At 41.3% G+C, this 15,969-nt stretch overlaps 1 protein-coding gene across 4 annotated transcripts; it reads right to left on the bottom strand.

The window, feature by feature from the left end:
- Positions 1-736: 736 nt before the first annotated feature.
- On the bottom strand, positions 737-14,735 carry FBXO4 (F-box protein 4). Of its 4 annotated transcripts, none has more exons than XM_084881700.1 (7): positions 14,511-14,735; positions 12,602-12,837; positions 10,346-10,566; positions 6,269-6,344; positions 5,993-6,168; positions 2,133-2,308; positions 737-1,121 (listed from the first exon to the last, which is right to left on the bottom strand). In XM_084881700.1, exons 1-7 carry the CDS (start codon positions 14,697-14,699, stop codon positions 1,032-1,034), a joined length of 1,164 nt encoding a protein of 387 aa, XP_084737826.1. In that variant the 5' UTR covers positions 14,700-14,735; the 3' UTR covers positions 737-1,031. The 4 variants fall into 4 exon arrangements, with proteins under 4 accessions (XP_084737826.1, XP_084737828.1, XP_084737827.1 ...); XM_084881702.1 differs by having other exon boundaries at positions 2,133-2,207; positions 6,048-6,168; XM_084881701.1 differs by having other exon boundaries at positions 12,602-12,783.
- Positions 14,736-15,969: the final 1,234 nt, after the last annotated feature.

The following is a 15,969-nucleotide window of genomic DNA, read 5'->3' as shown; positions in this document are numbered from 1 at the left end:
CGGCCCATGGGCCGCATGCCTTTTATTTGGCCTCAGCCTTTGAGTTTGACATGCTTGCTTTAGGCCATCAAAGACCAATAGATATAAAGAAGTCTAACTAAACCAAATTCCAATGAGAAACTATTTAAGATCTATATTGTTTTTATGGAACCAATCACCTATCCTGGGAATCTGTGGGTGGAACAGGCCTGGCATAGGAAGACAGATTTTGGTGGGATGAGAAAAATACTTGGAAGCTTTTAATGACAATATAACTGGTATAATGGATTGTAAATAGAACTCCAGATGTGAGAAAAAAATTGTGTTTAACAATTTCCCCCAGAGGAATTTTGGTAAAAGACAGGACAGACCTGAAAAGCAGAAAAAAGTCTCATTGATTTGTCCAGCACTTATGTTTCAGAGCCCTTCTGGCATTACATCTAGAGATGAACTGAGCTTTCAGTTATTTGAAAATAACAAGAACTTTCAGGAAAAGTTATTTTCACTGAATTAATATTAAATATGATATAGAGTTAATTTCCACTGTTTCAGAAAATGCAAGTTGTATAGCTATAATATTAAATGCAATCCCAGAATAGTCCAGTCTTTAGGCAGTACATTCATTAAAAATAGACAAAAGCTCACTTCTTGATAATCCATTAAGAACTTTTGAAAAGGACCTACAGAAAGCTTATAGAAAGCTTACCAAATATGTTATTCCCCACTAGGAAAACCGAAAAGACCAGAATCCACAAACTTGTTTTTTTCCAGAATTTAATATTTTTAAGAAGACAGAAAGTATAAAAATTATCAAAAAAAAAAAAAATCTTACAAGGTTTATTTTGGGGCTAAATGCTTGCACTAAACTTTTTCTTATAATTGATTTAAGGTAAAAAGCAAAAATTATATTAAAAATACAGCAGCTTCAGCTGTCCAATATAAAGCCCATCTGCAAAAAGGCAGGACAAAATGAGCTGACGGAGCAAATATTCACATCATGACCTCAGCAGCAAGTTTCAAATGGTTTCAGTTCCCAAGGTCTAAAACAAGGATCATCTCGCATGCTTAGATTCGACTTCTTCAAGAATCCAATGAATGCCATTCAAAAAACCCGCCAGAGTTTCAGCCTCTGTGTCCTGCACCTAGGAGCAAACAAGAGAGACCATAATCAGTAAGAAACTGAGTCCAACATCTCCAACATCTTACAATGATGATGGACATTTTTCTAGACACCAAAAAAGGACTAAACAGATCCCAATAAGCTTTAGATGAATCATTCAAGTATTGTCTTCTAGACAGGTAAGATAAGAATATGATCTCATATCTTTTAATTTACCAGTATCAGGCTTATTGGTAAATTGGGGATAGAAAGATCTACCATTTCCTTGACTTGTTATTGATAGTATGTATTAGAAAAATAATTCTCCCAAAAGACCCACTTTGAAAACAAAAACATTTTTGAATGAACCCAGCTTGTCAACTGACAAATGTGATGTCTTGTTGCAAAAACATGTCTTTAAGACTGCCACTGCTCCTAGTAGTAAGTCAAAGCCCCACTTAGGAAGTACACCTTTGTTAGTAGCTTTCAAATTGTGTTCCAGTTTCCAGAGCTCCTTGGAAGGGACAGGGGGAGAAATTTTGCTAAATTCTTCAACAAAAGCATTTCCAATATTAATTTTCCTTTATTTTACTTAGGGCAAGCATGTCAAACTTGCGTCCAGCTTGACTTAGGGACTTTCATGTAAGGTTTCATTTGATGAAAAGATTCCATGATTAAAATAAATTTTGGAGAGCTAGAAACTCTAAAATGGCATCTATACTTCTGATGGTCCTTAAAGCATAATGCTGAAAACAAACAAACAAAAAAAAACACACCAAGATAGTAGCATCTAAATAAATAAATAAATAAATAAATAAATAAATAAAATCCCCAATTACTATTCATTGTATCCATGACAGGAGACAAGTAGGAACAAATGATCAGTTGAGACTATTGACACCAACCAAAAAAATCTCACATCAGTTAAGCTATTAAAACTAACTTTGGAATACTGTTCTATTTCATTAAAGAGAATGAGTAGGGAAGAGTAAAATCAAATAAAAAACTGAAAAATAAAATAGTATGTTTCTCACCAGAGAAGATAAGACCTTACCATCCATGGGTGGTTTAGATGATTCAGACCCAGCTCATGAGCCACATAAAAACAGGGCATTCTTTTCACATTTGCCTGAGAAATACAAGATAAAACCAGCATTGGTCTTCCTGAAGATCCAAAGGCCGGGTCTGTCATTGCCATGATACGAGAAAACTCATCTTGCCATTCATGTCCTAAGGAATGAAGTCAAACTCTTAATTTGCATTATTTACAACAGTTTCTAAAATAATGAAATTATATTAAAAATTAACAGAACAAAGAAATAAAAAAAATTACCAGAACCCAAATATAACAAACTCCCTCTATTGCTTTGTTCATTTATTAATATGTCATAAAGTTACATTAGGTAGCCTTTCAAGGATAGGCATTTAAGTGAAATCAGAAGGGAGGGGCATCATAGTACTATTCAAGTCTCTATAGTTTAAAAGAAAAATACCTTGCTATAGATATTTTCCTCTCACAAATTCTGTAGCTATCACTACCCTTTCTTTCAAAGTCCTTAATTTCAAAAATTTAAACATATAGTTGGGTCTAGCTTTTTTATGCAAACTAACAGTCTCTGCCTTTCACTGGGCAAATAAGTCACTGACATTTGGTGGAAGGCAGAATTTTAAAGCGATCCGCAATGACTTGCATCCTGTATAAATCCTCCCCCTTTGAGTGGGAGGAACCTGCAAATATAATGCGATATCACTGTCATCATTGGGCTGTACTGTTCTATTAGGGACACCGTCCTCAGTGAGCCTGATCTAAGCAGGTGAGTCCTTAAAAGAAATGAGATTCTTCTAACCATGAGCTGTAAACAGGTGTTCTTTTAAACCACCAGGTTGAAGGTGATTTGATATATTCCCTATAGAAAACAAACATGTAATGAATTTATGAACATGGGCATTTAAATCTATCATATACTTCTTGGATTTTGACTTGTTCCACCTGTTCTTTGTTCCTTTGTCTTTCTTGTTCTTTCTTTTGAATTGAATTTTTTTAATGATTCCATTTTATCTAATTACTAGAGGCCCGGTGCATGAAAATTCATGCACTGGAGGAAGGAGGTCCCTCAGCTGGGCCTGCCCCCTCTCGCAGTCTGGGAGCTCTCAGGGATGGGAGGCAACCCGAGATCAGGGAAAGGTGACGCCCCATCACACCACTGCTGCTGCGGCCACTGCCAGCAGCGCAAGCCTCGGCCAGCCTTGGTTACCTGAGCCTCGGGCGGGCTCTGGGCAGCTTGGTAGCTGCCATCTGAGGCTTGCCTGCACGTTGGGCTGGTCCTGGGCGACTGGGGGGCTGAGGGGACTGGGGGACTCCGGAAGCAGGAGGGCGAGAAGGGGGGGCCAGAGCTGATGGGACTGAGAGGCTGCCATCTTGTGGCTGTGGGTGCCACCATCTTTGAGGACATGGTAGTCAATTAGCATATTCCCTCCTTATTGGCTGTGGGTTCCACCATCTTTGAGGGTGGGGCAGTCAATTAGCATAGGCCCTCTTTATTAGATAGGATACCTCCGTTACACTTTTTTTAAAGGTTGCTCAAAGATTTACAATGTAATTCTTAACTTATAACTGTCTACCTGTAAATAGTATTATACAATTTCACTTATAGAAGAATATTACAATAGTATATTTCCATTTCCTCCCTTTAATGCTGTTGTACTGTTAGTATATATTTTACTTAAAAATATCATATACCCACAATACATTGTTACTATTTTCTTTTACATAATTATTAGGAATTTAAAATTAGAAAAAAAAAATTTATATATAGTTTTATTGTTTTCATCCCAGGGTTTTTTATTTCTTTTTGTAGATGCAATTTTCTATCTGGTATATTCTTTTGCCTAAAGAGAGTTCTTTAATAGTTCTTCTAATGCAAATCTTGTTAATAATAAATTTTCACAGATTTTGTTTGTCTGAAAAGCCTTGATCTTGCCTTCATTTTTAAAACATTTCTTTGATGGACATAAGGTTTCCTCCCCTTTGCAATATTCTATAGCAAGCATGTCAAACTCAAAGGCTAACACAGGCTAAACAAATGAGGCATGCGGCCCTGGGCCACGAGTTTGACATGCTTGCTGTACAGATTCTAGCTTGCAGCAATTCTGTCAGGGAGTCTTTGTTCTTACCGATGGCCCTTTGTAAGTATCTTTCCTTCTGCTCTGGCTGCCTTCAAGATATTCTGGTTTTTATTAATTTAGCTATGATATCTCTAGATGTATTTTTCATTTATTAGGTTTACAGTTCTCTGGGAATCTTGGATCTGTGGCTTGTAGTCTTTCAGTAATGTTGAAATATAGGCCATTATCTGTTCAAAATCTTCTTTATTCCTGTCCTTACTCCCTTCATGTTTTTGTTCTCCAATTACACACATATATGTTAGACCAGGGATTGGCATATTGCATTCCTGTGGATCTGTCTTTATAAATACAATTATTTTGGAAAATAGCCACGTACATTAATTTACAAATTGTCTATGGCTACTTTTGCACTGTAACAGTAGTGTTGAGTAACTATAAGAGACCATATTGCTCATGTAACTAGAATATTTTTATCTAGCTTTTTAGGAAAGAAAAGTTAACTCTCCTTTGATAGGTTCTCCCAGCTCTTGAATGCTCTGTTCCTCACTCCTTCTCTTTTTCCTCTTTGTGTTTTAATTTGGATAATTTCAACTGAGCTATCTTTCAGTTTTCTGAAGGTTTTGTTTGCCAAAAAAGTCAGTTGAAGAAACTATTTACCTGTTATCATGGTTTCTACATAATATTTAGCATTCCCATTTTACTCATTTAATAGCTTCTTACTCTCTGCTAAAAATCCCTATCTGTTTACATATATTGTTTACCTTTTCCACTAAATCCTTTAACATATTAATCATGTCCCTTTCTGAGAGTGACAACATCCAGGCAATCTGTGAGTCTGGTTCCACTGATTACTTTATTTCTTGATAATGGGTCATTTCATTTTTATTTTTTGTGTGTGACTTATAAAATTTTAATTTAATGCTAGATGTTTTATATAGAGCCAGTAGAGACTAAAGAGACTGTGATAAAGAGAGTTTACTCCTGGAAATAGACATACTTCCTCTGACAAGTCATTAATGCAATAGGTCAAGTCCAACTAGTTAGTAGTTAAGATGGACTTGGCTTTTATTTTTATTAACTTTAGTGCACCATAAACTTTAAATTCTTTAAGGAATGGGCTGCTGATACTGTGTTCTGAGTGAGAACAATACATTATATTACTTATATCCTTCCTTATTCACAGGGGTTTGAGGGAGAAATTGCAACACTGATTTTGGCCCAAAAATATTATTATTTCATACCTATATATCATCATGAATGGCAATTATTCAGAATATATAGTGTTCTCAACTAATCTACTTAAAGTAAACATTCCACACCACACATCTCTGTATCTGGGTAATTAAAAACAAAAGCAAAAACTTTCAGTTATCTGCATAAATTATTTGAATAGGGCCAAAAACAAACAAACAAATACAGCAATAACAAAAAATGCAGAAGCATACAATAAATAGTACCATATAACTATAGTTTTAAATTTTGGTATGCATAAAAATTCTGTAAGTGCTTGTTAAAAACAAGCAAACAACAAAAACAGATCCCAAGACACAGTCCAAATCTATGAATCATAATCCACCATGGTAGGAACCAGGCAGTTGTTTTTAACAAGCTCCCCAAGGGATCCTAATACACATCAAGGTCTGAGAACCCACTGTTAAATAATGGTCATAGGCTCACATAGATAAAATTAACCATCATATTCTTAAGAAGCCACAGTAAAGCCTAAAAATATCTTTTATTTGCTTTGAAAAGCAAGTGCTTTTAAGATGAATATACGATAATGCTTACTTTTCTGAGCTTCAGCATTTGCAACATAGATGAACCCATCAACAACTTCACACACCTTCTGAATTTGTGGAATGACACTGTACCGGCTTCCTTGTTGATCATCCCCTTCATTCTGTAAACTGAACATCTTGTTAACTGCACTTGTTTGCTCTTCTCTTGCTCTATCTCTTTCCTTTCTATAAGAAAATATGTAAACATAAAACATAATCAGACACTAAACAGGCTGTATCCCCTTAAAATATTCCAGTCCTTAAGTCACCAAGCAGGACGCCTTACCTGGTAGTTGAATATAATATCAGGATGTTGAACTTATGTTGGTTGCTCAACTGAAAATTGACCCCTGATCCAATACCTAGAGGGAAAAATTAGTTATAAAAAAAAAAAAGTCATTAATAAAGACAGCAAATGATCAAATTGAAAAACATTATCCAGAATTTTAAAAATTCTACAACTTATATATAGTTTGAATTAAAATGGAATGTTCATGTTGAAAAAGATGCTGCTTGCAATTTCCATTTACTTAGGAATAAAAACATAGACAAAGAATTGCTAGGCTCGCTGGGCTGGCGTGCCTCAGTGGTTGAGCGTCAACCTATGAACCAGGAGGTCCTGGTTCAATTCCTGGTCAGGGCACATGCCTGGGTTGCAGGCTTGATCCCCAGTAGGGAGTGTGCAGGAAGCAGCCAATCCATGATTCTCTCTCATCATTGATGTTTCTATCTCTCTCTCCCTCTTCCTTCCTCTCTGAAATCAATATATATTTTTTTAAAGTGAACTGCTAGGTTTATAGCATTCCTTTTCATATCATCACTATCTTCATTAACTTTATCATCATATCAGCACCAGTTGCATCATAACAGCTACTATTACTTATCCTCAAGACTAAGACTCATCTTCACATTTTTATGTTTCTCGTTTGTCTTACACTCCATGTATACTAGTACATTCAATGAAATGGCTCCACCCTCCTCACAAAAAGCTGTTTTAAAATTGATGAAGAGTCATCAATGGGAACTTAGAAAATTGAAAATATATGGCAGATACTAACACTTGGAATTAGACTTGATTTAGAATCTTGACTTTGCTATATATAGCCATGTTTTTGTGAGCCTCAGTTTTGTTATAGAAGCATAGAAATGATACCTTTTAGGATTATTGTAAGCATTAAACAAGACTACGTATGTAAAACTATTAGACTGACTGGTAAACAGCACATTAAGCGCCCAGCCTGTTTTGTCTTCTGGATGGAAAGTATAGTGTCAGTCACCGGTGACTGACTGGGCGCTTACCGTGATAGCAGGTGCTAAACAGTACTAGCTTCTTTCAACTTTATATCTGAATCATCCAGCTTTATTTGTCCTTCTTTCTAAACCTCTTCCTTCTTTCGGCGGTTACACACAGGGGCTCATTTCCCCTCTTGCTTCTTAGAAAAGGCATTAAGTTGCCATCAACTCTCACTTGGACTTCTGCAATCACTCCTAAACAGTGTCTGACATCCACTTTTGCCCTCTACTATTAATCTTCCAACAGCACGTGGAGAGATTACTTAAAAATGCCTAGTATCTAGCTAGTATGGCACAGTGGTTGAGTGTTGACCTATGAACCAGGAGGTCAGGGTTTAATTCCTGGTCAGGGGACATATTGGGGTAATGGGCTCTATCCCATGCAGGGGACATGCAGGAGGCAGCTAATCAATGTGTCTCTATCATCAATGTTTCTATCTTTCTCCTTCTCCCTTCCTTTCCCTCTAAAAAATAAAAAATGCCTAAATAATTATATCTCTTCCTTTCAAAGCCACTCCCTTCAGACAAAGAAAACAATATAATCTGGTCTCTACTATCCCTGCATTATAACCAATATAGTTGTCCAAATAAGCTGAACGTTGCCACACCCTCTGATGTCACCATATATACAGAGATCTTGGTGCTGGCACTGCAAGCATCCCAAGCCAAATGACCCGAGTCCTCTGGCCACTAGGCCTGGTGCACAACCTCCAACCTCAGAAATCACAGAAGTGAATGCCACCATGATCTTTGTTTTCATCAGAAACTTTGAGATTTCCCTCTCAATACATCTAGCCTCAGCCCAATATGATCTCTACTCTGTTCCTTACACACCAACCTTGCCAATGACACCTCCTTCTAGTCTTCCCTGATCTTTCAGGGTTTGAGGCATAATTAAACTGGAATTTTCAAACAATCACTCCAGCTACTGTCTTGAGAATGAAATTGCCATTTCATAATCAACAAATTTCCCCGTATCCCCAATCTCTTCTTGAGCTGTCCCTTCTACCTCATGGCTTTACCTGAAATGAGCCTGCCCCTAGGTGCCGCTTCTCTCCCTATGGATTCTCATGTAACAAGGTTGCTTATTCTCTCAATGTTCTCTTTACTCCCCAATGCTGTGTCTTAACCATTACTCACCACCCTCTTGAAAAACTCCATCTCTTTGAGACACATACAGCATTCAACTATAGTCCCATCTCTCCTTCCTTGACCTTGTAATTTATAAACATCCTTTTGATAATCCTTTCCTCCAAACATTCACTGAAGATGCCAGCACCTGGTTCACAATCTTCCTCTCCATCCTCAGAAACTTCAAAGTCCGCATGGACTCCATGATTGTCAAATCTTGATTTCTAGCCCAGAATTTGCTCTTGAGATCTGGATACATAAAGTAATCCACAAAGTCACTTGTTCATTCATGCATCAAATGTATATTGAGTGCCTGCTATGTGCCTGATAACTCAGATCAAGCTAAGAAAAAGCTGACAAGATTCCTGCCCTAATGGAGCTACAAATGGCTTACTTACTAGTATAGCAGGCATCTATCTCTACACCTTCAGTCAATTCTATATCCTTCATACCTTTATCACAATACTCAGGGCCCAGTGCACAAATTTGTACATGGGTGAGATCTGGCCAGCCCAACCTGGTCAGGGCCAATTGGGCCAGGCTGGCCAGGGGAAGGGGCCATGGGCATTTGGTCAGCAGGCCTCACCCCCTGGTAGAATTCCCAGTTGAACTGGTCCAGGGTACAATTTGCATATTAGCCTTTTATTATATAGGATTAGTGGTTTCTTAATGCATCTCCATGTCTTTATAACCTCTCCTAATCAATTTTCCATTTAGGAGGCAGATTGAGCTTCCTAAATGCAATCTCGACCATCTCACTCCTCTGCTTAAAATTCTTCAAGAGCTTCCAAATGCTTAAGCATGGCACACAAGTAGCTTCTCACCTGTACACGTACACACACAGAGCTACTTCAAATGTGCCATACACACCCAGGGTGTTGTGCTTTTAGAAATTTAGTTCTAATTGCTTAGAATATTTTTACCCTGTCTTTTTTTGATTGCTACTCCTACTCATCTTAATGACCATGTGAGGCATTCTTATTCAATGTGGTGCCTTTTTGACCCTAAATTTTCTACCCAGGAACTAATTGCATCATATTCAAATCACCAGTGCATTTGTCTTTGTCCATCCTAGACTAAGTATCTTCAGGACAAAGACTTTTGATATGGTTTTAAATCTCTGCATCTTTAGCATCTAATAGATGCTCTCAATAAATAAGTGAAGCTAGATTATACTGTCATTGATATTTATTATATATTCTGTTTACCAACTAAGTTTATTTGTTTTTGTTTCCTTTTTCATAGAAAAAAAGGGGGAGGTTAAAATTAAGCATTTTTGAAATTTCAATATACAGTATGTGAAGGTATTTTGCACATAGCAGATAGGAGCCAAATGGTTTTTGCTGTTAATATTCTTTTAAAATATAGTAAATATTGTATAAATATAACACCTTGGCTACTTAATTTACTTTCACATAATCTTATATTCTGGATTGCATAAACTTTAGGAAATAAGAGGAAGCTTACCTCTTTTAAAAAGTGCATTATTTCAGTCTATTGGCACCTGGGGGGCTTTCTTTAACCAAATTACTATATTTCAGTGATTTTCAACCTCTTTTATGTCATGGTACATATAAAGTAATTACTAAAATTCTGTAGCAACCAAAAATATATTTTTTGCTGATCTGACCAAAAAATAGGTATAATTTTGATTCATTCACACCAGGAGGCTATTATTATGTTGGCTATTGTCATTATTTTATTTAACATCCTAAGGGAAAAGAGGTCAGTGTAGTCCCAGACTACAGAGTCAGATATTGCATGTTTTAAAAATTCTTGCGATACACCAGTGTGACTCTCACATCATACCAGATAAAAATCACTGCTATATTTCATCACATCAAATAGTTAATTAAAAAGTGAATTTCCTTCTAATTCACATTAGCGTCAAACTCAAAGCGTTAACTTATCAGGTACTGTAGATTAACACGCAGATTACCATCAATTTGCCTCTGAGGCAAACCAGCTGTTGGGCAAAGTTCCTCAGAAGACATCAAGCTCAACACCAAAGATGTATTCAGTTCTTCCAAACCTGGTCCAAACATAGCAAATCGGGGTTCATTCTGAATAATCAATGAGTGGAAAAATGAGGTCACTGCTCCATACATAGGACGGCAAGCTTTCGAAGATCTTCTTGTATATGGACAGCACATTTTGTAGCTGTATGAAATTGTCACAATTAGAAAATTAATACAGAAAAAAAAAAAGTAACCAGTTATTCACTCAACAATGTATAATTTATTGAGAATTGGCTAGATACAAGGATACAATGACTATATAGCTCCCATTCTCATGGAGGCAGTGGGGACAGACACCATTATAACATGTATGCCGAGTGCCCTGACAGGACAAAGCATGAGGTCCTATGGGAGCACTAGTGGTCCAGAAACTGAGAAAATCTTCCGCAGGAATCACTACTTATTTTCATTTAGATTCTCTCATGGAACATTTGGTCTAACACTTGTTTCAGTGGTTAAAATTCACCACATAGAGAAATTATCAACTGGGAGAGATTTTGCTACTCCCTCCCCCTTTCCTCCTCCCGCATCCCCCCAGCTCCAAGGAACATTTGGCAACATCTGGAGACATTTCTGTAAGTGGTGCCTCACACAACGAACTTAATTCGTTCCAGGAGCAAGCTTGTTATGCGAAAAGTTCGTTATGTGAAACGCGTTTTCCCATAACAATACATGTTAAAAAAAATAATTCGTTCTGTAGCATAAAATATGCTAAGATGACATAAAAAAAAATATGCTAAGATGACATATTTTTATTTAGATACATCTAAAAACATAATTTTTTTAAAAAAACACACATTTTTTTAATTTTAAGACAGACTAAGTAGAGTCTACCGAATCTTGCACATCTTCATCCATTTTCTGCTTTTTGGCCGATGGTTTCATGAAAAACCTGTCCAAAGTTCGCTGTGCGAGGCGTTCGTTATGCGAGGCACGACTGTATCACTGCAGGGGGTTAGTGAGGTGGTTCTACTGACATCTAGTGGGTGAAAGCCAGAAGTGCCTCAAAATATTGACAGTTCCCAGAACATCTGGTCCAAAATGTCAACAGTACCAAGATTGAGAAACACTGCACTGAAGACAGTCAGCATAAATGTTCCTATAGATTAAAAAATATATACCCCCCCAAATATATATATATATATATATATATATATATATATATATATGTATAACCAAGTTTCTTACTTACTTTTATTATCAGCGACAAATGTAACAGTTCAGTAAGTGTTAAATATAAAGGGAGGCTCAAATATTCCTTACAGATAACCTAGCAAACTAAGAATCACATAAAAATAAAAACAACTCAGTTTCTTTTAATAGCTATAAATGTCTATACTAGCAATTCCACATGTTATTGAAAATGAAAATGAAGTTACCCAATCAAAATAAACCCTAAAGCCCTTTAACTAAATCAAGATGATTAAGACAATTACTAAGCTAATAAGATAATCATGTTTATTTAGGAACCTATAATTCAAGAAGGAAAAAAAAATCAAATTTGAAGCTAGCCAGGTCAGGCCAAGCCTTACTACTTTAATTAGTTATATAAACCATTTATAGACTGAACTTCAAATTTTCCAACTGCAGTACTTGAACAACAACAATCAACCTGGGGTTGTAAGAATCAGAAATCATTTTATTTGCTCACAAAAGATAGTTACTATGATTATTACTATCCCTAGGGAAGGTTTAGTCTCAGCATCAGATACACTTGATACTAGGTTGGCTGTGGGACCAGCTGCTCAGTAACATTAATTCTCTCATCTACATTATATTCCAAAATGTCAATGCTTTGGGTTAGTAAGAAAATCGTATTGCCCAGAACCTTGAGAATGGTTTTCTCCTTGCCAAAGAACTGCTTTCTGATCTCTGGCCATTCCTCCTATCTGGATAGGGAAAGTATTTACTATTGAACAAAATGACAAATGTTCTAAAGATAATGAAAATTTGAAGATGAGTTTCACTTCTTGCCAAATGAACTATGCATATTTACCCAAATACTCTGGTCAGGCATCACAGGGAAATAACAAAATGAAGTCATTTAACTTGACCCCAATTTTCACAAAAGAACACTAAGACCTATAACCTATGAAAATAATTAGTGGTGGGACTATTGACTTATAATATAGTCAAATGTAATATCTTCTCTTTAATTCATAAAACTAGATACTTACACTGCCATGTAGTCAAAAATTGCACCACCTGTGACTTCAGACACAGGCTTTTTTAAGATGTCCAGATCGGGGAGAGACTTCCAGTCCACGGAAGACCACGAAGGAAGGTCCCGCAGCAGAAAATACCTCCACAGAATCGGATCTCGAACAGTCTCGTTCCAGTAGTGACTTGTACTTCCCAACTGACACAGATCGTGAGGTGAGAGAAATGACAAAATATAGAGCTGCACGTCAATCTGAAATAGAGGGAAGCGGCAAGCAGGTGAAAGGGGGGAGTCACTTACCTGATAATAAATGAGAAAAATGATCATCAACATACTAGGAAACCTAACGTCAACTGAACAGCGTCTTCATGAAATCTATCGGGATAAATTACAAATCCACAAAGACTTGTTATACTAGATAACCAAAGATCAACTGACCATCACCATTTCCCCCTAACGCTAGCATTCTGAAGTTCTTTTCCTGCCGAGGGGAGAGAATCCTCACTGAACAATTAATTTCTGATACCCTGAAACCAACCACTTTCCAAGCAAAATAGCAGTTCCTTTCATTTCTTCCCATGGGTACTCTGCCACACCATTGGGGTATACATTATTTAGGGAAATAATTTATTCTTCAAAATAAACCTTTCCCAAGCAAACTTCTGATTTTATCTCTGGGTCACATCCAAGGGTAAACCTGTCATCTGAGTGCCTCTGTAAAAACCTATTAAGTTGTTTCAAAGGACCTGCGCCAGGGGGTTTGGGGTTGGTAACGGGGGTTTGGGGTTGGTAACGGGGGGTGGGGGTGGGGGGGGGCCATTCTGAGCCCGCCGTTCTCAATTCCTGATGGACCTCGGCGGGAGGTGTCAACAGCCCCCAGGAGAAGGGATTTTAACAATTCCTAAGAAAGTCTCCATCTCCCCGACAAATGGACCACACACGCCGGCGGGATGCTGCGGCCTGCGGGCCTGGCCTCCCCGGGGAGCATACGGAGGCCGCGGCCAGCCCGGAGGGGGCGTGGGGACCCACGTGTCCGGGGCGCGGGGCCGGCGGGACGCGGAGGACGCGGGGGATGCGCTCCCGGGCCGGCGCCTCCCCGCCTTCCCCGCCGCGGGGCGCCCGGGTCCCGCCTGTCTGTCCGGCGGACACCGCGGGCGCCGGGCGGGGACGGCGCTCCCAGGGCGGGCCCGGACCTTCGCCCGCGGGGAGCTGGTCACCCGGGGCGTGCCGGGCCCGGAGGCTCCCGGGGCTGCAGGGCCGGGCCGACAGCGGGCCGCGGGGAGTCCCGGCTCCTCCCGGGGCCCGGACGGGGCGCCCCTCCCGGCCCGGGGGTCCCGGCCCGGGGGTCCCAGCCCGAGGTCTCAGCCCGGGGATCCCAGCCCGAGGTCTCAGCCCGGGGTCCCCGGCCCGGGGGTCCCGGCCCGGGGGTCCCAGCCCGGGGGTCCCATCCCGGAGGTCCCAGCCCGGAGTCCCGGCCCCGGGGTCCCAGCCCGGAGTCCCGGCCCGGGGGTCCCAGCCCGGGGTCCCGGCCCGGGGGTCCCAGCCCGAGGTCTCAGCCCGGGGGTCCCAGCCCGGGGGTCCCAGCCCGGGGGTCCCATCCCGGAGGTCCCAGCCCGGAGTCCCGGCCCCGGGGTCCCAGCCCGGAGTCCCGGCCCGGGGGTCCCAGCCCGGAGTCCCAGCCCGGAGTCCCGGCCCCGGGGTCCCAGCCCGGGGTCCCAGCCCGGGGGTCCCATCCCGGAGGTCCCAGCCCGGAGTCCCGGCCCCGGGGTCCCAGCCCGGAGTCCCGGCCCCGGAGTCCCGGCCCCGGGGTCCCGGCCCGGGGTCCCAGCCCGGGGGTCCCGGCCCGGGGTCCCAGCCCGGGGTCCCAGCCCGGAGTCCCAGCCCGGGGGTCCCAGCCCGGGTCCCCGCGGCCGCCCCTCGCTCACCGGCAGCCGCGCCAGGGTGCCGGGCCCCTCCTCCGCCTCCTCGCGGGAGGCGCGGGGCGCCGCGCGGTCCTTGCCCACCGACTGCCAGAAGCTCCTCCAGCCGCTGAGGATGGCCGCCTCCAGGCGGCCCCAGTCGCTGTGGGGCGGCGGCGGGGAGCCGCACCCGCTGCGGGGCTCCCTTCCCGCCATGGCCGCCGCGCCGCTCGGGCTGAGACTCGGGGTCACGCGACGCCCCGCCCACCAAGCCCCGCCCCGGTCCACCAAGCCCCGCCCCGGTCCACCAAGCCCCGCCCTGGCCACGCCCCCTCCCACCCCTTCCTCCACAGAAGGAAAGCGAGTGGAGAAGAGCTGGAAGCTCCTACAGAGTCACTGCCCCCCATTCCAGGCCTCAGCCTCAACCTGGGGACACAAGCACTTGTTCAGCGCTATGTGTAAGTCTGTTTCAAACAGATCACATCGCTCAACCGTCCCAAAGAGCACTCTGCTGACCTCTCCCCTGGCCACAGAACCTCTCGCCCCCTCCATAACGGGGTTACCTGTCAGGATGTAACCTGTTTCCACTTTACCCCGGGGCGAGACGACTCCTTCTTGTTCCAGAGATGGCCCGCGTCCACTCTCGGGGGGTTCCTAACCGATAGCTTCCTTCTTAGGACCTAGCGGGGTTTGCGGCTGGTTGTGTTTCAGTCCCCAATTTATCATTTGCTTTTTGGAGGGATTAACATGAATTTGATGCTAGAGAGGTGGTCAGAAGCCCAATAACCAAGGGCCTTATGCCAAAATGAGGCCGGGTGATTCAATAACAACATAGAATTATAAGTGCATTTTAAAAATTGCTGAATGTACCTCATTAAAGGGCAGCAAAATGCGGCTAGAATAAACCAGATAGGGTATGGTTGGAATACCACTAGTTTTCTTCTCTCAAAATGTGTCCATCTTACTCCCTTTGTGCAGCCTTAAACAAAGCTTTACAGTTACCATTGCTCACATTACAAGATAATTATACTGAACTGGATACGGTCTCTATGTGAAGAAGGGCACAACTACTCAGTACTATGTATCAGTCTATTTCAGATAGATTACATCACTTAATCTGTTCCAATTCACTGCTCAGAAGTTCTTAAAGGAACATGTCAATCTAATGTTATCATTAACATATAATTTCAAATCTTTAGGATTATTCAAAAAAGAGCAAGATGGCATTATCTTTTATACCATCCAAAAAGTATGCCTCCTCCCCAAAATAGCCAAATTGTTTTATTAATTTTTTCATTTTTATTGATTTGAGAGGAATGAGTGGGAGAAACATCATCATCAACATTGATTGGTTGCCTCCTGCATACCTCACACTGGGGATCAAGCCCACAACCTGGGCAAGTGTCCTGAACAGGAATAAAACCATGACCTGGTTCATAAGTCAATGCTCAACCAGAGCCACAGCAGCTGGGCAATAGTGCAATAG

This window comes from Pipistrellus hanaki (genome assembly GCF_964339955.1).
Source record: "Pipistrellus hanaki genome assembly, chromosome: 4".
Classification (NCBI taxonomy): domain Eukaryota; kingdom Metazoa; phylum Chordata; class Mammalia; order Chiroptera; family Vespertilionidae; genus Pipistrellus; species Pipistrellus hanaki.
Note: the sequence above shows the minus strand (reverse complement) of the source record. Positions and strands in the feature narration are given on the sequence as shown.

Coding starts and splice junctions, on each gene's coding strand:
- FBXO4 (XM_084881700.1), bottom strand. CDS start 14,699: ATGGCGGGAAGGGAGCCCCGCAGCGGGTGCGGCTCCCCGCCGCCGCCC. Junction 2,309..5,992: donor AAATGCTGAAGCTCAGAAAA/GTAAGCATTATC, acceptor TTCATTCCTTAG/GACATGAATGGCAAGATGAG. Junction 1,122..2,132: donor ATCTAAACCACCCATGGATG/GTAAGGTCTTAT, acceptor GTTTGCTCCTAG/GTGCAGGACACAGAGGCTGA.